The sequence below is a fragment of the Lacerta agilis genome, chromosome 3, assembly GCF_009819535.1.
Source record: "Lacerta agilis isolate rLacAgi1 chromosome 3, rLacAgi1.pri, whole genome shotgun sequence".
Classification (NCBI taxonomy): domain Eukaryota; kingdom Metazoa; phylum Chordata; class Lepidosauria; order Squamata; family Lacertidae; genus Lacerta; species Lacerta agilis.
Genome location: NC_046314.1, coordinates 49,102,503 through 49,128,382, shown reverse-complemented (window position 1 = coordinate 49,128,382; position 25,880 = coordinate 49,102,503). Strand labels below are relative to the sequence as shown.

Below are 25,880 nucleotides of genomic sequence, written 5' to 3'. Positions count from 1 at the left end.
GTGAGTGATGGCATAGCCAGTGGCATATCTCTTTGATTTGGTCAGCTCTGTAGTAGCTAATCATAGACCTGATTTATACATGAAATTGATCACAGTGAAAGCTCTTACTCATGTAAGTTTCCCATGCATGCTATATCTTAAAGAACTTGCAGGATGTGTTGCCCCATTCACATATTAGCATGGCAACAATCTGGGTGTGCTATTGGCATGCTAATGTTGCACATGAATGGATGAGCACACATTTTTTTGTATGTTAATTTAAATGTGGTGAAGCACATGTAAAGCTTATCCAGATAAAAGCTTTTCATGTGACCCACATCCTACATGAATCTGGCTTTAGAGAGGGGTAAAAATAAAGAAAATACATACCTCCAGTAGTGCTTATTTTAAAAAACCTAAATAAACACACTCTGTTGGGAGCTGATGAATGCCTGAAGTGCCTGGTCAGACCAGTGGGCTGTCGGTGGTGCTTAGTGATTCTGAAAGACTGTTGGTTGTATTGATTAAATAACCTTTTTATTATAGTGCTAACCTTGCATGTTTGAATTCTGTGTTTGAAGTGATCTTGTCTTTCTAGGCTGCTGAGACAGCCAACTAAACTTGACCTTCCTAACTCAGTACTCTTAGTAAATCAAGAGCTTTGAGAGGCTGTTGAGGTGGGCTGCATCTGCAAGCTTTTTAAACATGAATCTCAGTAATTGCCATTCAGATAGAAACATCCAGACTAGTAAGACAAGTCTGTCATCTGTGAAAATTTAAATCTATTAGCTTGAGTTTAAACCCTGATGTTTCGTTCTTTTGGTGTGATTGGTGGGCTACTTAAAAATGAGGCTGCAGCTTAGATTTAATTTTAAATTGTATTTTAATCTGTATTTTAATGAATTGTTTTATGTTTTTGTTGTGATTTTATTGGTGTTAGCCGCCATGAGCCCGGTTTGGCGGGGAATAAATAAAATTTTATTATTATTATTATTATTATTATTATTATTATTAAAGAGCTGCTACTTCATATCAGGAATATTTTGATGATGATGAATAAAATTTATATATTGCCCTTCATCCGAAAATCACAGGATGGTTAAAAGTATGAAAACACAAAATACAGTACATAACATAATAATGAAATAACAATAACCCCTCCCAGTTTAAAAGGCCATAGATTATTTAATCAGCCAAAGACTTGGGGGAAGAGGAATGTTTTCACCTGACGCCTAAAGATATTTAATGAAGGTGCCAGGTGAGCCTCCCTGGGGAGGAGCATTAATGCTTGGTACTCTGTTCATCCTTACAGTAACCACAGTACCTCTCCCCAAAGCCATTCCTACCTGTCTGCAGTCTCTCTTCAAACTGTGTGTCCAAACTTTGTCTTCTGCTCTTGGGCTTACTTTTCTATCACAGAGATTCAGTAACTCCTAGTGCCGTATCTTTGACTACTGGTTTCCTGGAAGTATAGACATGACTTTCTTGCTCTGCCAGTCATGAGAGTAAGTCACCATGAACTGGCTCACATGACTACCAGCTGTTCATTTTCCCCTGTACAATCTCTGGTGTGTACAGGATCATGTGGACCAATCTTAGTAAAAAATAATAATCCGACTGTATACGTTGTGAGAAACCTACAATTATTTCTTTGGTAGATTCAGGAAGTTATTCTGCGGTCTCCATGTACAGCCTCATTCACACTGAGGTTCCTCATGTGAACCCATACATTGTATGGAAAGATTGACTGGATTTGTAACTGTGAACAGGCCCTAAGTAAAACCTGACAAAACTTCAGATAGGCTCCCTTTGCTATCCAGTATGAAAGGCTCCAGACAGTCCTGATCACCTTGTTTGTTTCAAAGCATTTTCTTCCCATTATGAATACTTATCAGATTCAACCAGTGAGAAGGGACATCTTTTAATGGCTTTCTAGCCTCTGTGGAGAGCATGCTTAGTGAGTCCCTTCCGAGCTTTATAACTTGACAAATGTTGAATCAGTTTGCTGCATGACGTATTTCCCCTTTTTGCTTGCCAAAAATCATTAACAGTATAATGTTGATATATGCAACATGATCTAAGCATGCTTAATTATTTGAATAATTTTCAGTTTCATTGGTAGATCCTTGTGAATTCAGTGAACTGCATAGGATGGCAGCTAAACTGAATAGTCACTAAACTGAATAGTATGTTTATGCCAAAAAATTTTTTTTACTTGTGATTGTATGTATCAAACTGATGAATGACTTTACCCTTCAGAGAAATTAAGTAATTTTTTGAGGATGAAACTTAAAGGGCTTTCAGTATTTTGCACTTCTAGTACATTTTAGAAAAATTATCCACACTATTGCCACAGAAAAGAGCCCATTTTTTTTAAAATAAAGAAACTGTTGAGAAGAAAAACCATTGATAAGATTTAAAAACCTTATGGAATAGAAGTATTCACAAGTCAAGTGGTATCCAGTCTATTGTCAGTAATGGCAGAAGGTTTGGGAAGAATGTTTTTGTTTGTTTTAATTGTTGTCAACATCACATAAGTCAATTGTTTAGGGAAAGAAGCTTTGGCTAGGGTAGACTTCAGTCAAATATAGATGTATAGTAGTATGCATATTTACAGTACTCAGAAGTAAAGATTCCATATGTAACTATGCATAGGATTAAACTGAAACTGTGTTTCTGAAAGATGTATCATTTATTGACCTTGTTTGTTGGTGTTCATGAACTGAAACAAAGGCAGTATTTTATCTCAGGTTTCACCTTGGGTAAAATACATAAACAGCTGACCTAAAAAAGACTTGTTTGTTTCAAGTCTGAATCTGCTGCAAGCTGGGTGTTTTAATGATGAGTTTGCAAGCTTGTTCAATAACTTTAGTTCCCAAAAAAAGTTCCAACTGTATTGTAAGGGGGGGGGGGAGTTGTGGTACACTATATTAATGAAAATATATTGCTTTCAAATATTAGAGGAAAAATATTTTTGGGACTTGGTACACACGACCCACAAAGCGGATCATTTTCGAAATGTATTGCCTTGACACCTTGACGGTAAAGCCTGACAAATTTCTTCATTTGCTTTGACTCGTAAGAAGGGCAGGTTGAGTGAGAGAACAGAGCAATCTAATTCTCCTTCACCCAGCCCTGTTCCTATCCTGAATAGAATAAAGAATAGAATAGTTTTTAAGGTGCTGCAAGGATCTTTGCTACAACACTTACACAGCTACTCTGCTGGAAATTGTTGCTGTAAGCTCTCCTTGTGATTGAGGTAGCCTTGGGTTTGCTTTTGTACACACTATACCTTTAAAGCACATTCGAAGCACATCACCCCACAAAGAACCCTGGAAACTGTAGTTTATCTCTCACAGAGTTACAGTTCCCAGCACCCTTAACAAACTATAGTGCTTGGAATGCTTTGAGTGGGAAAATGTCTTTGAATATTCTTGGTGTGTATGTCCCCCTCGTAGAATTGTAGAGTTAGAAAGGACCGTGAGGGTCATCTAGTCCAACCACCTGCAAGAAGCTCAATGCTTGCTTGTATGTTTTTTATTCAATCACAGAGCTTATTCCCCATCCCTTGCCCCCAAATGAAATGGCAAAATACACATGAATTATGGTATGAGTCTCATTCATGTATAACTTCCTGCTGGTTGTGTTCTTCACAAAGAGCTTGTTTCCATAGCCACCAGTTTTTTTCTTGTATTAAACAGTTTGACATAAGATCAGATGTGTATAGTGACTTTCTTCCTTGCTGCATTAACAACATTCACAAGTGATATATTACAGACTGCAAGGTGCTGTTGATGTCAAATGTGAAAGCATTTTTAATAATTGGAAGAAAATTAACATAAATTGAATATAAACTGTCACTGAAAGGGAAAAACATATGAAACCTAACTTACAGTGTTTGAAACCAAAACTGAAAACTGGAACAGATAAACCTTTTGTATAGTGATGTTTGTATTTCAGATATTGTGCTTAGCACTATCAGGAAGTTCCACAACAAAGATTTGTAATCAGGTGTAAGAATTTATAATATTTGTTTACTTAGTGCTGTGAGACTTATTTCCTTTATCTAGCTGTTTTCAATCAGTGTTTTTATATCATGCTTTTATGCAGGATGTAGGATGGCCTTGGGAAGAAAAGCAGGATGTAGTTCAGGATACTATTGTGTATAGATTATTAGGCCATGGTTTAATGGTGTTATTGCTACTTCTCTGGCAAGTAAGGTAAATTAAAGAAAAAATGGTCATGCAACATATGATGAGCATCAGTCCTGCCGCTTTCTCAGATTGAGTTTAATTACTGTGTGATACTCAGTTGCATACAACCTCACAGCAGTGCCTCATCTTGTATTTTCTTGCTGCACATGGCTGTTCAGAGCTACAATGCATGTCTTCCATGTTTGGTTTCCCTTTAAGGGTAGGAAAAAAATTAAAATGCATAGTCCTTTCAATTACATGGTATAAGTGTAATGGAACTGTAGTATTGTGTGTGGGGGAGATGGTGTTGTTTTTCTTTTGGAAAGACTTTTAAGGCACAATCCTATACTCAATATCTTGATAGACTATAGGATTTGGCTGAATCACCCTTACACAGGCAGAATGCATGATGAATCACCATCTTTAGATATACTGTCAGAACATTGTGTTTGCAGCCCATTCTGGCAGCCAAGATACACTAGTAGAAAGGCTGAAAATAACCTAGAGTCATGGGTAGCCCAGGGGAGAAACACACTTAGGCTGTCACCTATGCCTGTTTATTTCATAGTTAGAGCCCCAGTGGCATGGGGCAATTTTTCTCTTCCCATACATGTTTAGTTCACAAGGTGAACTTTAGTGTTGGGAAACGGGATACTTTGTACAAAATAGATGGTCTCCAGAACATTGTTAGGGACTTCAGGACATTGTTAACACTTCTCTGCACTAAGCAGGGATGGGGGACTTGTGGCCCTCCAGATGTTGTCAGACTGTAGCTCCCATCAATCCCAGCCAGCATGGCCAGTAGTCTGAGACAATGCGAGTTCTAGTCCAGAAACATCTGGAGGGCCTCAGGTTCCCCACCCTCTTTCTTGAAAGATCGCAGAACGACCAGCAGCTACATACATAGTGCTTCAGTATAGCCCTACTAAGCAGAAATAAGCTCATGGTCACCGCAGTCTCCCCCCTCCCCTCTCCCCATACAGGTGGTGCTGAGGGAAGCCTTGAGACATCAGTTTTGATTGAGCACTAAGGTAGCACCACTTGCCCTCCCTTTTTCACACACTCTGCAATACTTAACGAGCAATGTGCATCCAGGTCTACAAACCATGTTTTTTGTCTGTTGACTGTTATTTGTTATTTTCTGGGGGGGGGTACGCATACCCCTAAACATTTTGTGAATCTAAGTTTGGCCTCATTGAGCGGCAGTATTTCAGTATGAGTAGGAAAATGAGAGTACAGCTAAACATTTTTTAAAAGAAAAAAAGCACTGGGTATAGGATCCTGTTCAACACCCCATTCCATGCTGAGAACATGGGAGACCCATCCCATGATGAGCAGCAGTGCTCAGCATGCTCCTGGTTGTTTCTCTTTGTGGTTAATAATCTGCTTGTTCCTGGCAGGCTACTGTACCCATGCAAGCTTTGTGGCAGACAGTTATGCAGCAGATGAATATGTCCCTATCTTAGAGCTAGTTCCATAAGGCATACTGCACCTGTTACTCTGCTGTCTGTTGAGCATCTATCTGAGACACAGGAACCCTATTATCCATGATGCTGTTCAAGAAAGACTGTGTTTTGCCCTGCTTGTTTCTTTGTTTTTGTGGAGTGATAAATAAGAATTCCTTTCCCACACATTACTTGAATCTGGCTTCAGGATTGCACTCTCTCAGGGCAAAAGGGAATTGGCTTCTCGCCTCTCTCTGCTTACTCATACCACTTTGATAGGTGAATAGGGCCACCCACCTGCAAATCGCCTGATGTCAGATGACTCACCTTTGAGTGACTCACCTGGGAGTGAGTCCCTGTAGACAGGGGTTAGAATAGAATCAAGAGTTGAAAGGGACCTTGATGGTCATCTAGTCCAATCCTCTGTAATGCAGGAATCTCAAAACATGGTCTCCCATCCAATTTGAAACCATACCAGATACTGCTTAGCTTTGCAAATGTGTTAGGAGTTTTATTGCTGTACCACTAGTTCATTGCCTCCCTCTATGTGTGGTCAGTTTATGGGCTTCATTGGCAGTACAAGTCTTGGCTACTTGGTACCGGCAGAGTTTTCAGGTATTCTATATGCTTGTCTGTTGTTTTTATACACCATTTTGGGATTTTCTCTTTGTATTTTTCTCCTCTTTGCTGAGTGAGCATTGGAGATGGCAGCTGTTTACCTATGTATATTGGCACAGCCCCCTAAAGGGGGTATAAGTTTGTTCTGTTGTGAAGTTTTATAGCACAGTAGGAGTAGCCTAATGATATTACATACAGACCTTCCACTGATCTCTCTGTTTGCTTCTAATTGATTTGAGCAGATTTTTCTATTTACTGCTTGAATAAATATTTCAGAAATTATTCTTAATTTTGATAGTAACCTGTCTTCAAAAACTGCATTAATTTTACTTTTAATGTGGTGTTTCAGGAGTTTTAAAGTATAATTCTTCTCTTCAGAAGGGCTAGAAAACAGGTGTGATTGCATTTAGCCGAGAACTGAAGAAACACTTCAGACTCCAAGGTGACAGCCTCACTTGCAAATAGCCATTCATTTTTACAGTTGTCCTGCAGTATATAGTGCAAACGGTGCTGTTTTGGAAAATGTTTAAGTGGCAATTTATTTTTTGCCATCTGTACCTGGAATTCTGTTTTTTTTAAAAAAATAAAAATAAAAATACTTAGTATAAACTTCTGATTCAGGTCAGTTTCTGAACTACTGATGTCCGAAAGGCTTCTCCTTATCATGAATGATATTGTGGTCACTGCTGCATCCATGCAAATGTTTCCACTGTTTATTAGTTCCTTATAGTACTGTTTCTATGTTTTTGTTGATAACTTTTGAATATACATTTGTTCTTAAGCATTTTCCCATAATATTTTGTCCTCTCTTCTCACCCTCTCCTTGAGGCAGGAGGAATTGAATTTTCTTCTATGTCAAACTGGCTGGTGGTCCTGTACTGTGTGGACATAGCTTGTTGTTGTTCAGTCGTTCAGTCATGTCCGACTCTTCATGACCCCATGGGCCAGAGCACGCCAGGCACCCCTATCCTCCACTGCCTCCTGCAGTTTGGCCAAATTCATGCCAGTCGCTTCGAGAACACTGTCCATAGCTAGCTTGCTATAAATGGAGAGGATTTTGAATCCCCCCTCAAATAAAGAGCTTATTAGCTCATGTGTGATAAAAGTAGGATAAGTGAATATATTCATTTATATTCCATAAAAGGTAAATGAAGATCTTATCAGTGCTTACTTTGAAAAAAACTTTTAAATAAGTTGTATTTTCAAGGTAGCCATAACTGCTTTTGTGTACTGCATGTAGTTCAGCAATACTGAAGTGGATACAGATGATTTTTTTCCAGTGAATTTAAGATGGTTTGAAAGTGCAAGTGATTGCTCATAGTGTTTACTCTCATCCCACTGGTAAGATTTTTTAAAGGTTTTTTTTTTAAAAAAATCTTTGTTTCAGAAACTTGCAAAATGTGTTTAAACAGAAGCAAAAGTTTGGCCAATGAAATGTGTTTATTTGTGGGTATGTTCTGGGAAGTTAAGCCACTCACAAACACTTTCAACTCTCAAATATTTCTGTTTAGTATCAAAGAATAATCTTGACCTATTTGTTGCTTTGTGACTCCTGAACTTCCTTGAAAGTCTTGGACTGATAACTATCATATTTCCAAATGGTGTGCCTATTTATTAAAGAACTGCTCAGTGGATATCTAGGTATTTGGCACTGTTGAGACGTAAATCTTGTATATCTACATAAATCTCTGCCTTTTACTTCTGCTGTGTCCATAGATTCCACCGGGCTTCGTATATGGACTTCAAGCCTTGGAGGTAGCAGAATATTCAGCAGAAGGTAAAGAGGAGTGCTGCCTTCTGGCGTCATAGTGTGTGCTTGTGTGCGAATGTGCGCTGGGGTAGTTAGTGTTGTACAGTCCTTCTAGGGAAGAGGCAAATATAGTCCTGTTGGCTTGGGATCTTAGTTAATAGAAAAGTTATGTCAATAGACTGCCTGTTGTCTGAACTTGGTCAAAAGTTCCATCATCAAATGTTCCATGAAATCAAGAATGCCCTTGTGTAAGTCTCAGCTTACCAGTGTTTCCCATCATAGGGTCACCTGATAGCAATGGAAGGACTATAGAGCCTTTGTCTCCCACTTTGGTGGGAGTGAGGGAGGTCACTCTCACATACACACTCTAGCCCAGTGGTGGCAAACCTATGGCACGGGTGCCAGAGTGGGCACGCAGAGCCCTCTCTGTTGGCACGCGCCATCACACCAGCAGTGCCGTTGTTTGGGGTTTTCAAATTGGCCAGCAGCTTCCCCCCACACCTCCTTATCAGTAAACCGGCCGGCAGAAGCTTAGAGGCAGTTTATCTCCCCAAAGCAGCTATATTCCTGCCTCCCCGCCCCCCGCCCCCGCCATTAGTGGGATTTTTTTACACCCAGCAGGCTGTAGTTCATGTGATTGGTGGCTTTGTCAAGGGTTTTCGTTGATTGGTTGCTGCCTGCGATCCTTGAGACTATGTGTTGTTTCTGCTCCTTGTGCCATAGGAAGCATTTATAATTCGTGTGAGTGTTCTTCTCCCCCCCAAAAAACAACTGTGATCCAAGCCCCCCAAAAGCTCTGCTAGTCTTTGCAACCCCCTCCCCCCCAAAAACTCTGGGCAATGCCCTCCCCAAGCTCTATGTGTTGTTTCTGCTCTGCGTTTATAATGCGTGTGAGTGTTTTTCTCCCCACCCAAAAAAACTACTGCGATCCAAGCCCCTCAAAAAAGCTCTGGAAGTCTTGGCAACCCCCCCAAAAAACTCTGGAAATGTCCCCCCAAACTCTATGTGTTGTTTCTGCTCCACGTGCCATAGGAAGCGTTTATAAGGCGTGTGAGTGTTTTTCTCCCCCCCAAAAAACAACTGTGTTCCAAGCCCCCCCCTCAACAACTCAGGGCAGCCCCCCACTCATTTTATTACAGTATATTAATTAATATCCCATATTAAATTGCCGTGTTGGCACTTTGCGATAAATTAGTAGATTTTGGGTTGCAGTTTGGGCACTCGGTCTCCAAAAGGTTCGCCACCACTGCTCTAGCCTCTCAGATAGGACTGGTGGTTATTCCTTTCAACTCTCATCAGAAGACTTACCCATTCTCCATTCCCAATTTAGGCCACATGGCCAACTTCCCTTTCTGTCCTTTCACTTAATGTCTGGTGTTTCTGGACATGAGCATAATGCTCAGGAAGAAGCTTGCAGCAAGCAAATACACACACACACACACACACACACACACACACACAGTCTTCACAGGTTTGAAGGGTTCACGTCAGCATTTGCAGTGAAGTGCTTGCATGTGTTGTAGATGCAAGCACATGTTCTGCTCCCTATCATTCTGCTGCTTTATGGGAGGGCCGTGGAGGTGGCTGCCACCATTCCATAGGATGCATTTAGTGAGATTCAGTGTGTATGTTTGTGTATTGGTCTTAAGACATAATAAGAGTCTGCTGAATTAGGCCAATGGCCCATCTACTTCAGCATCCTGTTTTCACAGTGACCAACCAGATGCCTGCGTGAAGCCCTCAAACAGGACATAAGCTCAACAGTGCACTACCCACCTGCAGTTCTCAGCAACTGGTATTTGACCGTGGAGGTAGAGCATAGCCATTGTAACTAGCAGCTATCATCTTCTGGATACTATGTTGGCTAGCTAGCCAGCTTTCTTGAAAAGTGTTACAGGCCACTTTTCAAGCAGTACAGCATCCATGTGACCGCTGCAATTTTAAGTGGGTAGGTTGATGATGAGGGTATAGACAGGTGAGAAGCATTCCCTTCTGAAAGGAAAGGCAGCCTGCACATGCTTAATGGCACTTTGAAAAGATTTCCCCTCAGAAAAGAACTCTGTACATTCTAAGAGACTCTTTGTTCTAGGTCCCAGAAACTTTATTCATTGCACTTTTATGGAAAAGGGCCCACCATATGATGTAACTTGGTGCTCTGGAAGGTTTTTGGGAGGTCTGGATTCTGGAGGCTTCTTCAAAGCAGATTTTTTTTTGTAATTGACATACTTCAATTTATGTCTCTTTTTTTGTTCCAGTAAACTAATGCTTTCAATACTTGGCCTCTATTTTACAATATTTGACTGGTCAAATGCCAACTGTATACCAAAGTGAATAGGAATGTTGAACCGAACAGAAAGATGTTGAGTTACCTGTACATACTCCGTTTAGGCTCATGGTTGTAGGTGAAACCAATATGATTTCCCTGCAATATAATAGCAATTAGGTTGTCTTATAGCCTCTCATCAGGGAAATATAGGAAGACGTAATATATTTAATTTCCTCTTCTGTGTTTGTTAAACTTTTTGTTTATAGCGAGCTATGGCTCCTGTGTATGAGATTTGACAAACTCCTGTTGATAATTTCTTCCACATGTTTTATAATTTAACTTCAGCTTTATTATATTGTCACCAAGCATGAACAAAACTAGGAGCTGATAACCTTTTTACACGAATAGCATCTTTAATCTCAACAGTTGCTGCTGGCCTGCTGGTGGTTCAATCACTGCCACTAGAACATGGCATGGCTCATGTTGACTAAACAAAACTAAATAATGGCTGCTAATGGGCTTGGCAGTACTTGAATCAGGCTTGATTAATTTCTTGTGTAAATAAAATTAAGTGTAGCAAAAAATAATGCACATTATACAGTATGTAGGTCAGCACATGGGACAGTTGCCCATGGAATTCATTGAGAGTATATATGCAATGAACTAAGCATGTCTGCTTTTCATTTCATAGCTTTCTCAGTAAGTAGGCTTATGCTTCAATTTTTACTGTCTTCTCCAGGCTAAATATTAAAAATTGCATAGGCTTAATCTTATTTCTGTGGGATTTATGTATAGAACAAATCTTTTGGTGTGATAGTAATTGCTTAGGTATGCATCATCTGTCCTGTCTTGTTGCTGACATTTATTTCTATCCAAATATATAAAGGGTGTGAAAGGTAGCTTATTAACTTGTTGGATCACATTATTGATACTGGTATCTCTATCATTTTGTGATTTCAATTCTCTTCAATATTTCTGTTGAGTACCTTAGCAATTTCTAACATGAGTTGTGTCTAGGCTTTGGTTTCAGGAAGGTGACACTGACAGTAGGAAACTATTTTAGGATGATGATGCATAGCAAGCAGTTGTAGAACCTTATTATGAATGTGACATATGGTTCATAAAAAATCTAAGGGCTGGATATGAGGAGAAGTTCTTCTAAGGAGCCAGCTCTCTGCCCCATGACAGGTATCCTTTGCACATTAATGCTCTTTCCCACCCCTGCCTAAAGAATTCACATGATCTCATCTACAGTGTGCCGCAAGCAGACAGCACAACTGAGCATGATGTCTCACATCGAGGTGCCTGCAAGTAGCTGACTTTCAATGTAGCTTAAGCAGGCAAGCCAAAGAAAGGCAAAACCAGCTGTAGTGTCACTACCGTGTTCCTCCTAAAATAAGACACCGTCTTATATATTTTTTTCGCTCAACAAAACACAGTATGGCTTATTTTCAGGGGATGTCTTATTTTAACCGTGTCGCATCGGTACGCTGCATAGCCACGCCTCTCCAGGCTGTTTTAATGGGAGGTACCACGTCACTATGGCTTATTTTCGGGGTATGGCTTATTTTTGGGGAACGGCTTATATTTCGCAAATGCATAGAAATCCTGCTATGGCTTATTTTATGGCTATGTCTTATTTTAGGAGAAACAGGGTAGCTGTCCTGAACTGAGGGATAGATTCCTGAATTCAAATAATAGTAATCAATTGCACTCTCCGTATTCTCAAAGCTTGTGCATTTATTTATTTTTATAGTGAATTTGGGTTGTGGTGGCGGTATAGAAACTTCAAGGGGCGAGGCAAGGAACACAGCAGCGGCAGGACTCTTGATTGTACCAGCTGCAAACTCTGACGGTTACTTACACAAGAATGGGATGTATGACACTGAACCATAACAATCCTTTGTCCTTTGGAGAGCCAGTTTGGTGTAGTGGTTAAGAGCGGCAGACTCGTAATCTGGGCAACCGGGTTCGTGTCTGCACTCCTCCACATGCAGCTGCTGGGTGACCTTGGGCTAGTCACACTTCTTTGAAGTCTCTCAGCCCCACTCACCTCACAGAGTGTTTGTTGTGGGGGAGGAAGGGAAAGGAGAATGTTAGCTGCTTTGAGACTCCTTCGGGTAGTAAAAAGCGGGATATCAAATCCAAACTCTTCTTCTTCTTCTTCTTCTTCTTTGCCAGAGCTGAATATCTTGGGAACACTCCTTGGGTGGGAATGAGTTAACAGTAACTGGTCTGGATTCCTAAAATGCATTTCCATATCCCAGGATACCACCCTTTTGCAGGTACTACAAATTATGCTGGGGTTATAGTATGAGTAAAGTGCTCATTTCTATATCCAGTCCCACCAAATATATCCTCTGTTGCAGGTGGGGTGGAGAGTCCAAATATAAGTCGGGGAGCTACACATGAGTAATAGAATGTTTAACAGTCAGAATGTCAACAGGTGAAACTTTTCTTATAGTTTAATTTCTGTAACAGAAAAGGCTCGGACATGCTGAATTCCTGTTTGCCACAGAGCTACCTTACAGGTGGCTCCCCCCCCCCCACTTGTCATTTATTTTCCCCCCAAAGTTTTTAATTTGGCTGTTCCAATGGGCTCCTTCCTATGAAGATGCAATGTTAAAAGGATTTTGTGCCCCCCTATATCCCCCCTCCCCCAGTTAAAAAGAATTTGCTGACTTCAGGCAGTACCTATTTTGCACTTTAATGAGCAGACCCTGATAGCTTGAGGAAGGCAGAAGATCAGATTGCGTCTGCCCATCTGCCAGGTAGTCAGAGCAACACCTGTTCTGGTTATGCTCCCTGAAGCGTGTCTAGGGCTCAGTAGGTAGGTGGTCCTTAAACTTAAGGATTTCTGATCCAGCAGTCATCTCTGATAATGGAAGTGGGAGGAAATTTTAGCTGATTCTGACTCTCCTCTGCAACCCCACCCTGACCCAGTGTTACTCTATTTTCTCTATAGGAGCCCTCTAGAACAGCATGGGAGGTAGTGAGGGTAGCTAACAGAGGTTGGAAAATGGATGCATGTTGGCTCCCCTCTCCTGTTAGCAGAGGTGTTTACTATGTCCACTATGCTGCAAATAGAAGGAATCCTCATATACAAACCACAGATGTTATTGTGTAAAACATTGGGTATAATAGCTAAAATGAAAATAATTGTGTATAAAAGTAAGTTGGTGTTTGACATTGTGGAAGTATTGGGTCCAGTGATTCTATGCTCAGTTTCTCCTCAGTTAAAATGTGAGCAAAGTTTGGTCATTGTCTACTGTTTTTGTAGTTTCCTGCTTACTTCAAGTATGTAAAAAGGTAAAGGGACCCCTGACCATTAGGTCCAGTCACGGATGACTCTGGGGTTGCGGCTCTCATCTCGTTTTATTGGCCGAGGGAGCTGGCGTACAGCTTCCGGGTCATGTGGCCAGCATGACTAAGCTGCTTCTGGCGAACCAGAGCAGTGCACGGAAACGCCATTTACCTTCCCGCCGGAGTGGTACCTATTTATCTACTTGCACTTTTACGTGCTTTCAAACTGCTAGGTTGGCAGGAGCAGGGACCAAGCAATGGGAGCTCACCCCGTCGCGGGGATTCGACCTGCCTACCTTATGATTGGCAAGCTCTAGGCTCTGTATATTCTTCTTTTAGCTGTTTAGTGTTTAAATAGGTATTGATAAATATAATTTTAAAACAATTTAAGAACATCTTTGGCTTTGTCAATTGGAAAAGTAATGGGGAAATAAAATATAAGTTGAAAACTGATCTAGTAAGCAGAGGAAGATTTTTATTAGCTAAGCATAAAAGTAGGTATACCAGAGCAAAACAATGCATAAACAAATTAAATGTGGATTTTTAAAGATGAGAAAATAAACATTCATGAAACATGATTAATGTGTAGCAATGAACTTGAGTATTTAGTGTAAACTTAATAGACACATAACATTTTACAAATGCTGCTGTCCTATGCATATTTGAGGATGACCCTCATTGAAGAACCTGGATCTTGTACAGGAACACTCAAGCTTTCCATACCTGATGTTGGCAGAAAATGTGCATAAGCAGCTGAAGGAAGAACATAAGCTTCCAGCTGGCAAGACAACAGTTTAACTGTCACATCATAACTGTTACCATAGACTATCCAAGTGGAATGCTTTAGTAACCCTGGAGACCACCAGGTAGCTTGAAACATATGCAAACATGTACATAAGCTCAGACACACAACTCAGATACTGTTGTAACTCCCAACAACTAGTTGGGAATTGTCCAATAATGTACGGAGAGCACCAGGAAACCTGATCCAAGTTAACTATATAGAAAACTAGGACTACAATCCTGAGCATGTTTTACTTGAGTTTAACCCATAGAGTTCATTGCGGCTGGTTTCAGGTAAGTGTGTATAGGATTGCATCCTTGATATCATAAAACCATACTTATTTTCTGTGTGCTGGGTATAAATAATATATCATTGAAAAAACTAGCATAGGTTAAATTCCTTTTCTGATCAGTATCTGAAAGATAGGTTTGATTGCAAACTTTCATTTTGATCTTCATGGACACCTGAAAATGGAATATGGCATGAATTGAAAGAAGATTCTTCACTCTCTTACACATGTTAGTTTTTTCATTGGTTGTATATGTTTAACAAGCATTCATTGGGCTTTATGTCACTTGATGCAGAAGAGAGAGCACCAGTTCTAGTGAAAAACACATGCACAAACATACTCAACCTGCAGTTTGGTGTAAAAAATGATCCTGTTGGTACCAATGGGAGATCTTTTCCGAAGACTAATTACTGCACTGGGAAGCAATGTTCATTTATCACAGATGGGCAGGGAAAAGGTTCAACTTCTCTTCCATCAGTGCCATGATCCCTGCACCTTGCTGGTGCTAACCCTGTAACTTGTCTAAGGTTTTTGGGTTGAGCTAGCTTGTTTTGTCTGTCTTAGTTGTATTTCCTGGGTGCAGCTATATTTCTGTTTCCCTAGGAGATTCTTGTTGTTGTTGTTGGCTAGTGTAGCTGGGCTGCTTAGATCTTGGGAATTCTTCAGGTTTTCAGGCTATGATTGGTGCAGCCCTGTGTGCTTTTGTTAAAATACCATATCTTCATCATGTTTTGTTTTTGTTCTGTTTTTTGGGTGGTATTTGTAAAACTGCCATTTCAAGAAGGAGGTATTTTCACTAGAATATCACATGCCAAATTTATTGTTTTCTGGTTAACAGAAGAACTTTGTCATCCCTGACAAATATAGACTAGAGATTAATTAGTATATGTGTTCTTTAACTATTTTAAATATAAATAAGCCCTGTACCATTTACTGTTTTCTTTTTCCAGAAAAGATGAAAAGGAGTATGCATTGAAGCAGATTGAAGGTACAGGGATATCCATGTCGGCATGTAGAGAAATAGCAGTAAGTGAATACAATGTTTAAATAAGTTTATAATTAATGGTAGGTTTAAAAAAAAAAACTTCTGTAAAAGTTCAGGTTTAATTATCTGATAAATTTCTTAATTGAAACTTTATTCAAGTATAATACACAACTGTTTTTAAAAAAGTATTTTGTTAAATTTAAGATGCAAGCTTTAAATACATCCTGAACAGCCATCTAGTTGGGCAGGCTTTTCCTGGCTCATCATATTCATAATCCTGCTCCATTATTTCTTGTTATTTTATTGAATGTTTTATGTACATAGATTTTTCCTCTACTGTAATCACCTTATTGTGATTTATGATAACTGCCTAGGGATTTTTAAATATTATGTGGGGTGGATGTGTGCGTATGAAAGTTAAATAAATAATTATTTTTTTAAAAAATTTGCAGAACATTTGGTACCACTCCAGTTGGGTTTGAAAACAATTTGTAGCTTGGAGCTTCTTGAACTTGTGCCATCATTAGAAGGGATCTTATGAAAATGCTCTGATGTGTAATTAAGGAGATTGCATGGTTTTTGGACTGAGTGTATAAATTGAACACCTTGTTTTGGTAGCTGGAGGTAGTGAAATAACTTTTTAAAAATAAAGGTGTTTAAAAAAGAAATTTGTTGCTTATTACCTTAGGGGGTATGCATTCATTTTTCAGTAGTGAAAAGTTAAATCCGTGAATGTAATTCTCAGTAGCAGTGACTATTTCTGACCTGTATGCCACTGACAAAATATGAAATGGTACACATATGCCACCAGGTGCGAGACACAGATTCTCTTCCTTTAGTTTCTCCCACTTCTAGGATATTTCTGTCATTCTGCATTTATAGCTCAATCACCTCTTTCTAGGAGGGGAATGGATAACCAAGCTTGGACCTGTTATTCAACAAATAACAGGAGACCAGGAACCTATAAAAGGCAAGCTCATAAAGCTGAGCCATACATGTTTATGACTGTGTATACATGTCTTTTTCTCATAATCATGGAGTGCCATTGAGAGACAGTATTCAGACAACATGCCAGTGCTCAGAAATGGAATGCATAGTTTTATTACAAAGCAAAACATTGATTTAATATGTAGGCTGTTAAGAGGGGGAAAAGAAGAAGCATTGGTTAATCAAGCCATAATATTAGTTCTCCTGAGATGAAGAGGCAGGGACTGAATATGGACATCATTCTTAGCACCAGCTTGGAGTATTTGGGGTTGGTTGCAGGGGGGGGTGGGGCTTTCCCAATTCTGCAGGTGCCTGGAGCCTATTATGTTACAAAGCTTCTTTGAATGGGACTAGGAAGGGAAGGGTATAGTGGTGCTCACTTGGATCTTGAACTGAGTTGAGTTCAAAACAATAAAAATGAAGGAAGGCAAGGAATACTGGGAAGGAAGCCAAAGCTTCCTTTGTTTCTTAAACTAATCCTCTTTCTGGAGCCACAAAATGGATTATTTGAGAGCATATCCCAAACTGAATACTAGGACCTAACTGAAAGAACTCTCTTATATGTCAATTTATACTAGGAGAGTTTCACTCCCTACAATTTGACCTAAATGGCAAAGGAGAACAGAGTCTTGATGGGCACCTAGGATTTGCCCTGGGAGTTCAAATGTTCGAGTTGCCCTAGGAGTTCGAATGAAGTGAAAATATAATTTCTACTCATAACCTCCAGTGAATAATTCACTCCCCCCCTTAAGATGTATGAAGATGTATGAGCAGTGGTAGTGCTTTAAGGGTGATGTTTTACTGTAGCTGGCTTTCAACACATGCTCACGAGTGGTTTGCTAAAGTTATGCATCAAATAATTAGAGTGGCTTCTGTATGTTGGGGTTTTTGTGCAGTTATGCAAAGCTGGCAAGAAGCATTCCCACTTAAAGCAACTGCCATGAATTTAAGATTTCCCCCTGGGTGATCCTAAGCTCCATGCTTAGTTGGCTTGTACCATCCAAGAATGAAAACAATTAGACACTGTAGGAATTTTCAAAAGACCAGCAAGGTAGAGCACATCAGCAATGGGGTAGGTCATGGCTTCCATTTCCTGAATATGCAGGAATTCTAATTACTGAAGTGCATATACTTGAATACTAAAATCTTAAGTGTTTCCAAATTGGGAATGCCTACTCCTTTGCATGATTTGGAAGCAGATTTTAAAACCTTCCTGTACTATGTTGAAAATACTTCAGAATGATAGATAATGTTAAAATGGGGCAGTCTGTCACTTCTGTGCTTCATCACCCACTAAAATCAGTGCATCTACCGGTAATTTGCTTCATCAGTATTGAAACCTATATTAAAGGACAGCAGCCTAACATGTGAATTATGAAGCAGCCATTCCACCAGCCTCTAGCAGAGAGAGATGGGACTATAGGGCTTCTCCATTGGCTCTACTGGAAAAACACTAACTTTTGCCCCCTCCTATCCTTGAACTCTATCCAGTACAGCTGGCTGTTAAAATAATTCTATTACTAAAACCCATCACCCAAGTTTGCTTTCCCCTCCTTCCTTCCCAATCTCATTTCCTTTTGAAAGTTTGTTCACTATGCATTTGAATACCTCTGAAGCTATCGTAACCAATTTTTGTATGATAGTTTCTGAGATCAAGGGACAGGTTTTCAACTGTATCTGAGTACAATTGAATGTCATTTTGAATCAAAATTGTAGATTGAACCTTTCAAAACCACACTGATTTTTATCACTGATTTCAAAACTGCACTAATTTTTTTGTTTCTTAGTATTCCCGAGCAACGCTGGGAATGAAACTGCTGTTCATTGATATTTGTAAACCTGTTCTGGAAGCCTTTTTCCAGCTGAAGAGCAAGCTAAAAACTCTTAACAAACAAATCAGATATGGAAATAATCTGTGCAAACTTATTTCAGTCACAGTTTACACAATTAGCATTTTATAGGGAGAAAAATGAAAATTGTATGCTTTACCTTTTGGACTTCTACTCATATTAAGTTATTTGACTGTTAGGTCAATACATTGTTAGGTGGCCGAATAGAGAGACATCTGCAACTTTTACGTACTCCTATCATGTTGCATAGTTTAAGGTCAGATGAAAATATAATGAAGACACATTCCTAAAGTCTGAACATAATTCTTATTTTCTATTCTTTTGCTTTGCTTTTCATAAAATTCTACATGTACATATTGGGTTTTTTTTTTTAAAAAAAAAACGACAACACTCAACTGTAAGGTTTAGAAGAGATTTTAATATTGCTTCAAATCTTCATTGATTTCTTTGTCTAATGTCTGCAGAAGCATTTACACCCATGTAATCAGCAGGCATAAAACATGTTGAAATTATATTGTGAACACTTGCAGACTACTTATCATTTATCCAGCTAGAGCACCACTCATTTCTTGCAATCATCTAGCTTGCCTGATTTATTAAACTTTTCTGCTACCGTTTTTACCTTCCCCATTTGTCATTATGATTGGGTGTGGTATATACCCTATTTCAGAATAGACAATTGTTAAACTTGATGATATTTGTGTGTGGGTTTGACTGCTTCTACCTTTGCACTAAAAATTAGGCATAGGAGGAAATTTGTTTGGTGCAGTAACCTGATCTGATGCTCCTGAGCTTGCTTGCTGATTTTACGTTAAGTGTGCACAGAATGCATACAGCAGGACAAGTGCAGATGAATTGGATGCAGTGGGCACCAGGGGACGCAATGGGATGAAACACAGCTGTGATCAAGAGCCAGCAAGACTGAAATAGGATGGAATTAGAGGCTTAGCCCATCCCTATTGAAAAATATGCAGGCTAGTGATTGTGTTATTTTACTGTGCCTCCTATCAGTAAAAGTGCCAAACTTATTTATGCTCTTTCTGTGAACCCCATGGAATGAAAGCACAATGCTAATTGTCTCATTTCCTTTACTTGAATCAAAGCATAATCCTTTTTAAAGTCACTTGAAATGCTTTTGTTTAAGAAGAATGCTGTTCATTAATGCCAGAACATTTTTCAGATCTTGAAATGAAATTATTTATAGAACAACTGCTTTTCAAAATGCTTGTTATGGAACAAGGGTGTTGCATGACTTGAGCAATTGTAGTAAAAAAGAAAAGCAGTACTTGCCAACAATGCACAAGAATGTATTTTTAAAAATCAAGGATTTTTATTGTGTAAAATAATCCTAAGGGCATTTCAGTTCCCTTGCTCAGTTTCAGATGTCTGCACAACAGTTATCCTAGGCAGTGGATAGCCATTCTTAGTTGGTTAAGTGATTTGTCTTCTTAATTCTGGTTTTGAAGGTGAAACTGGTATCCCAATAGTTCTGCAAGCTATGAGTAGTCAGCATCCAGCCTGTTTGAAGGATCTGGCATTTAGTGATGCTTTTACAATGCATTGTCTTGTACTTCTTGCAAATTTAGAAATTTAAGCTATAAAAATGTAGAGGCCCTTCACATCTGCCTGTGTGCAAGAGTAGGTTAGAAGATATATATATATTCTGGTAGGTGGCTTCAGATTTAGAATTCTGAGTTAGACAGTGTGGTTTGCTAAGGCTGCACTAGAGGAGCCAGAATACCGTAAGTGAATATACGGCTGGGTGCTAGTCAGTCAGGGAGAGTTGGTGTTGGTTGTGTCAGCTCGTGTTGATCAGAGAGGGAATTAGTGTTTGTTGGTAGTGTTTGTGGTGGACAGCAAGAAGACAGCAAAGGAAGAGGGTCAAGAAAGAAAAAGGAAGACACAAAAGGAAGACAAAGAGTGGCTTGGTGGCCGAAGACTTGTTGGGGTAGCTGAATCACTTGGCTCAGGCTAAAGAGATGAGGGGAAAATATGTCTGCAGCATCAAAGGTGAAGAAATGAGAGGCAGCTTGGAATTCTAGGCTGTAGTGTCTGGTAGAAAAGCCAGAGGAAGATTCCAGGATAGCACAGTAAAAACAGATCTATGCTTCAATCAATTAGTAGGAGTTGAAACAGAGGTTTCAACAAAGGTGCTCTGTTTTAGTGTTGGTGAGGCTTAACTGGGGTGGAGTAAGTACAAGTGCGATCCGGCAAAGCAGTTTGAATAAGTTAAGTGTTTCATCAAACCTGTATTGGTATTGTAGTGTAAAATAAGCTGTACTGCATATTAAAGTAACCACAAGATTGTGCGCTACATAATCTTGTAATAAATAAACATGAATGTTCGTTTATTATTTTTCTTTGTTAAATATAGTAACTATACTGTATTTGACTTTGTACCATACCTCCATCCCACAATTATCAGGGATTATTGGAAATTTAATATGCTAAGGGTGCAAATGATACTAAATGATGGCAGTGGTATGGAAGTTGGGCTTTGTTAATAAAATAAGTAATGAAATACCCCCCTCCTTTTCTCCACCTAGACCTTGGACCTAAAGGGGAGGAGATTAGCTGAATGGTCCCCCAGATCCCCCAGATTTTAAGACCTGCTAAGGAACAGAGGATTGTTATTATTTCCTCATATGAAAAACCACAGAATTCAAGGAGGATGTACTTTCTTTTCCCCATGACTGTATAAGCTCTGTATTTAAGCTCTGATCCAGCAAAAAGGCTCCTGCCAGTAAAAGAGGAGAGGAGATTTTAGCTAAATTTCCTTTGCAACCTCTATTCCCTTTGAAAAATAAATTGCTCTGGAGATTAGAAGACCCTCCTGAATCACATGGGAGGTGGTGCTCCATGGGCTGTAGAATAGGCAAAAAATCCTTCTCCTGACAAGAGCCTCTGCTGGCCTGGACTCTGGAGCAATAGTTATTTCAAATTGCCAAAATATCAGTATAGGTGCCTTGTGGAGCTAATGAAAGAAGTGTAAGAATTCTTTCAGTTTAATAATCCGCTGCCATGTGCCGATTGAAAAAGCGGTCGTCTTATCTTCTAAGGCTCTTTTTCATTTCTTGTTAGAGGACTGCATCAAAATAGCCTAGGCTAGGCAAATAAAAGAGATTATTTGCTCTCTGGCTCACTGTTATAAAAATAGGCTTCATCAGTTACTCAACTTAAGCTTTATGTCAAATAACAGATTAAAGCAAGAATGAGGAAGTAAGGATGAGGAACCTCCTCCCACTTTTTTCGCTGGAGGTGGGGGGGGGGAGACGGGACTACACTGGCAGCCGATGAAGCCAGTGGGGGACAGAGCATCCTCTTCTCCCTTCCTCTCATTCTGCCTCTCCTGGATTAAAGCTTGGCACTTTTTTTTATTTTTACTGATACTTGTATTGATTCAGAGATGAACTCTGTTCCTTTCCATATGGCTTGCATTATCTTTTGTGAGTGAGTCTGTTGCTTCACTGCTCTGGCCTTTTCCAAGAAAGCACATTCGATCTTTGCTGAACATTATATTTTAAGGAGATTTCCATTGTGGTGGAATCAACCCACAAATCACAAAAGTACCGGTACTCCCAAATGTTTTCACCTAAACACTGCCAACAACACAATTTTTTTTGCTTATATATACTTCATATTTTAAAGACATGCCCAGTATGACAAGAATTTGTTATATTTGAGCATGCTCCAGATTATGCAATGTTTAGTAATTAAATATATGTGCATAATTTGAACTTTTGTCAAAGTCAAAATCCATGATAGATTGACATTTCTTAAAGGTTATATTTAAGAAAGCTGAATTCAATTTGTTCAGTCGTTCAGTCGTGTCCGACTCTTCGTGACCCCATGGACCAGAGCACGCCAGGCATGCCTATCCTCCACTGCCTCCCACAGTTTGGCCAAACTCATGCTAGTCGCTTCGAGAACACTGTCCAACCATCTCATCCTCTGTCGTCCCCTTCTCCTTGTGCCCTCCATCTTTCCCAACATCAGGGTCTTTTCTAGGGAGTCTTCTCTTCTCATGAGGTGGCCAAAGCACTGGATCCTCAACTTCAGGATCTGTCCTTCCAATGAGCACTCAGGGCTGATTTATTAAAGGATGGATAAGTTTGATCTTTTTGCAGTCCATGGGACTCTCAAGAGTCTCCTCCAGCACCATAATTCAAAAGCATCAATTCTTCGGCAATCAGTCTTCTTTATGTTCCAGCTCTCACTTCCATACATTACTACTATATGGACCTTTTCCGCCAAGGTAATGTCTCTGCTTTTTAAGATGCTGTCTAGGTTTGTCATTGTTTTCCTCCCAAGAAGCAGGCATCTTTTAATTTCGTGACTGCTGTCACCATCTGCAGTGATCATGGAACCCAAGAATTCAATACCCTGTGTTAAAAATTGGGAAGCAGGGAAATAGAGAAATTAAATTATTGTGAAATGCCAGGTTAAATAATAACCTTCCTGAACTTCATACTGATCTCTCTTTTGTGATCATAGGCCAGTAGATTGTAAAGGTCATTTAAGAATTTTTAAATGACCTTATAATACTTGCCAACTGCTACTATGTTTTAATCCTAGCACAAAATGAAGCCTTTGGTTTATGTTGTTCATGCCATTCAATTTATTTATCAGTTTAATGCAATAAACAACCTGAACACTGAAGAGTTAGACTGAAAGTTGGACTATGCTTTTAGGATACATTTCTATATATTGCATCCTGACTTACACTCAGTAGAGTTTTGCTGGCACTAGATTTGAAAGGGGGTTGGATAGTTTCAATTTGCACTGCAGGGTTCTTCCCTCTACTGTCACCTGTGCCTCTTGAAAACATTCTCCAGAGGCTGAGGGGAACAGTGTGGGGTCTGGGGGACTGGAAAGGTGGGACTGGGGGCTGCAGGGGAAATGAGGAATCAGCAAAGAACACCCATAATTCCATAATTCTCTCATTTTTGAGGCAATGTATGTGGGTCCACTGCAGAGATCAGTCCCTGGCGGGGATTATACACATTGTTCCTGTTTGATCTCCTCTTGTACTACTTTGGGTGGAATTGCTGGAATTTTCAAATCCTTTTGACAAATTAAAAGCAAATTGTCCATTTTGTGGTGACAGAAGTATTGATTTTGTCTCTTCACTTACAGCTTTTGCGAGAACTGAAGCACCCTAATGTGATTGCATTACAGAAAGTTTTCCTTTCCCATAGTGACAGAAAAGTGTGGCTGCTGTTTGATTATGCAGAACATGATTTGTGGGTAAGTTCAGAATCTTTTGGTGGTTTGACTGGTTGTGGTTGCATATCCATAGCTGGGGATGGTAAAAATCTGTAAAAATGAATAAATCCAAAACCCCAGAAACCAGAATAATTCATGAACTTGTGCAGATTTTTATATGCTTATTATATAGATACAGCCACATAAGGCAAATTGAAAATGGAGACATAGCTTGAGTGCCAAAATGATTTTTTTAATAAAAAAAGTTGGCCTAAAAGAAGGAGCTTCTTCAGATGACCTGTCTTATTTAGCATCATTCTGATTTGCTTGCAGAAAGCTTACACGGTGGTCAGACTTCATTCGTTTTGATTTTATTGAAATTTGTTCTGATTTGTTTATGGGGTGGTTCTATGATATAGAGTATTCGTTTTGTATTCCTCCTGATTTGCTTGTAGGGATGGGAGTTATAGGTTTTCCTGTGGATCATTATTCATAGCACACTTATCAATGTGTTCCCCTGTCAGTTTACAAATGCAAAAAGTCCAATTCTTTTATTATTTAAGTGGATTTGTTGCACTAAAGATCCAGTATGCACTCGAATTGCTCTTGTAAAATAATGACAGTCTGGAGACATCCTTCTTTTTAGAGGTATGACTTGTTTTTATTCATGAAGACTAGAAATCTCCCACCCCAGCTTCCCCCTTTTTGATGTGTAATATTACTGGTTTTCTCACAGTGTTTTAATTCACATTGCCCTATTCTACGCTTTATAGTTTTAGGAGTTTGCAAATATTGATTGATACCTATGCCTGCAATGCTGCAATCCAGATAACTGTTTGAGATCAGGGCTTATGACCTGAATGTGCTTACCTGACCCAACAAGCCCTCCCCCCCCCGAAATGCAAGCAAACCCCACTGCGGCCAACCACAGACAGCCAATCACACCCTGCCCCCCCAGTACCTCTCACTGCCAAGGAAATGTAATAAACTAATAGAAAGAGAACCTACCCATTTGACACTGACACAAAACCCACACATATACTATACAAAAGAATATAAGCCTCACCATCCCACCCCTCCTCTCCCCCTCTTCTTCCCCAACCTTATACTGTACGCAACACTAAGGTCTCACAACAAATGTACCTAATTGATTTGTAAGAAAGACTGTACAACCCGAAAAAAGAGACACAGCATGTAATGTACTTTGTAAACCATGAAAATATTTAATAAAAATATAAATAAATTAATTAGGAGCCTGTTCACATACTGCTTACAAGTTGGTGTGCGGACATTTATGTTTGCACATCATGTACAATATGAAAATCAAACATATTTGTTAGCAGTTTGTTTATATTAACCTCCTGTGGAGATAGTCTAATTACCACTGGTCTTCCCTAATCAGTTTAAACTATACTGAACTTGGATTACATTAGCATGAAATTTAGGCTTGCCTGGGACAAATTTCTGTAAAACTTACAGTAGCAAGGAAACCACACTTTGAAAAGCGATTACAAAATACATGAGTAACAGCTTACTGTCAAGGAAAAGAAACCACACACACACACGCAATGTTCAAAGTAAAAAGAAACTTGGATCAAAATGATATAAAGTCATGAGGTTTCATGCTACTGCATGCTCCTTATAGTTTAATTGGGTAGACTTGTTCTTACAGATTTACTAGCTTGCACCCACTCATTTTTGAAGTTTTCCCCATTGAAGTTAATTGCAGAAAGAACGAGTGTACACTTAATATCCCCAAAGTATCACACTCTTATTATGAATAACTTCATTTTATATGCATGAACTTTAACTCTGTGCATCAGTTGAATTTATTTGTTTTAAAAGCAACTACAAAACAATATTTTGCTGCTAAAATGAGCAGTACGCTTAAGAATTCAGTTTGCAGATCTTGCCATTTGAAAGCTGCTTGCACTGTGTGAAAGTTGCCACATGAACAATAGGTTTGTCAGGTCACCACTACTTGTTAGCTATCTGTTATGCAGTCATAATGCAAAGTGTACATATTTCACCGTGCACTGTCACTTTCTGTGCAGTGCACCATTTTATAATCACAAACAATTTTCAGATATATGCTTCTACTTTTAAAATAAGTTTGCACATTGAACCATTGAAAAGGGTACTTTATATTTTTCTAACTAAATCATGCAGCTCATTAAAGGAAGTAAAAGTATTTATGTGCAATTGCCACAGGCTAATGACTACTTC

At 39.3% G+C, this 25,880-nt stretch overlaps 1 protein-coding gene across 5 annotated transcripts in view; it reads left to right on the top strand.

The window, feature by feature from the left end:
* CDK19 (cyclin dependent kinase 19) overlaps positions 1-25,880 on the top strand; it is a 72,427-nt gene that overhangs the window by 7,597 nt on the left and 38,950 nt on the right. Inside the window, exons 2-4 of one of the 5 annotated variants that reach the window (XM_033143605.1) lie at positions 7,952-8,012; positions 15,578-15,653; positions 23,586-23,696. The exons of 1 other annotated variant lie outside the window; for it this stretch is intronic. In XM_033143605.1, the coding sequence (XP_032999496.1) occupies positions 15,630-15,653; positions 23,586-23,696 (135 nt within the window). In that variant the 5' untranslated portion in view covers positions 7,952-8,012; positions 15,578-15,629. The remainder of the gene's footprint in view (positions 1-7,951; positions 8,013-15,577; positions 15,654-23,585; positions 23,697-25,880) is intronic. 3 more of the 5 variants (XM_033143602.1, XM_033143604.1, XM_033143603.1) reach the window with 3 other exon arrangements.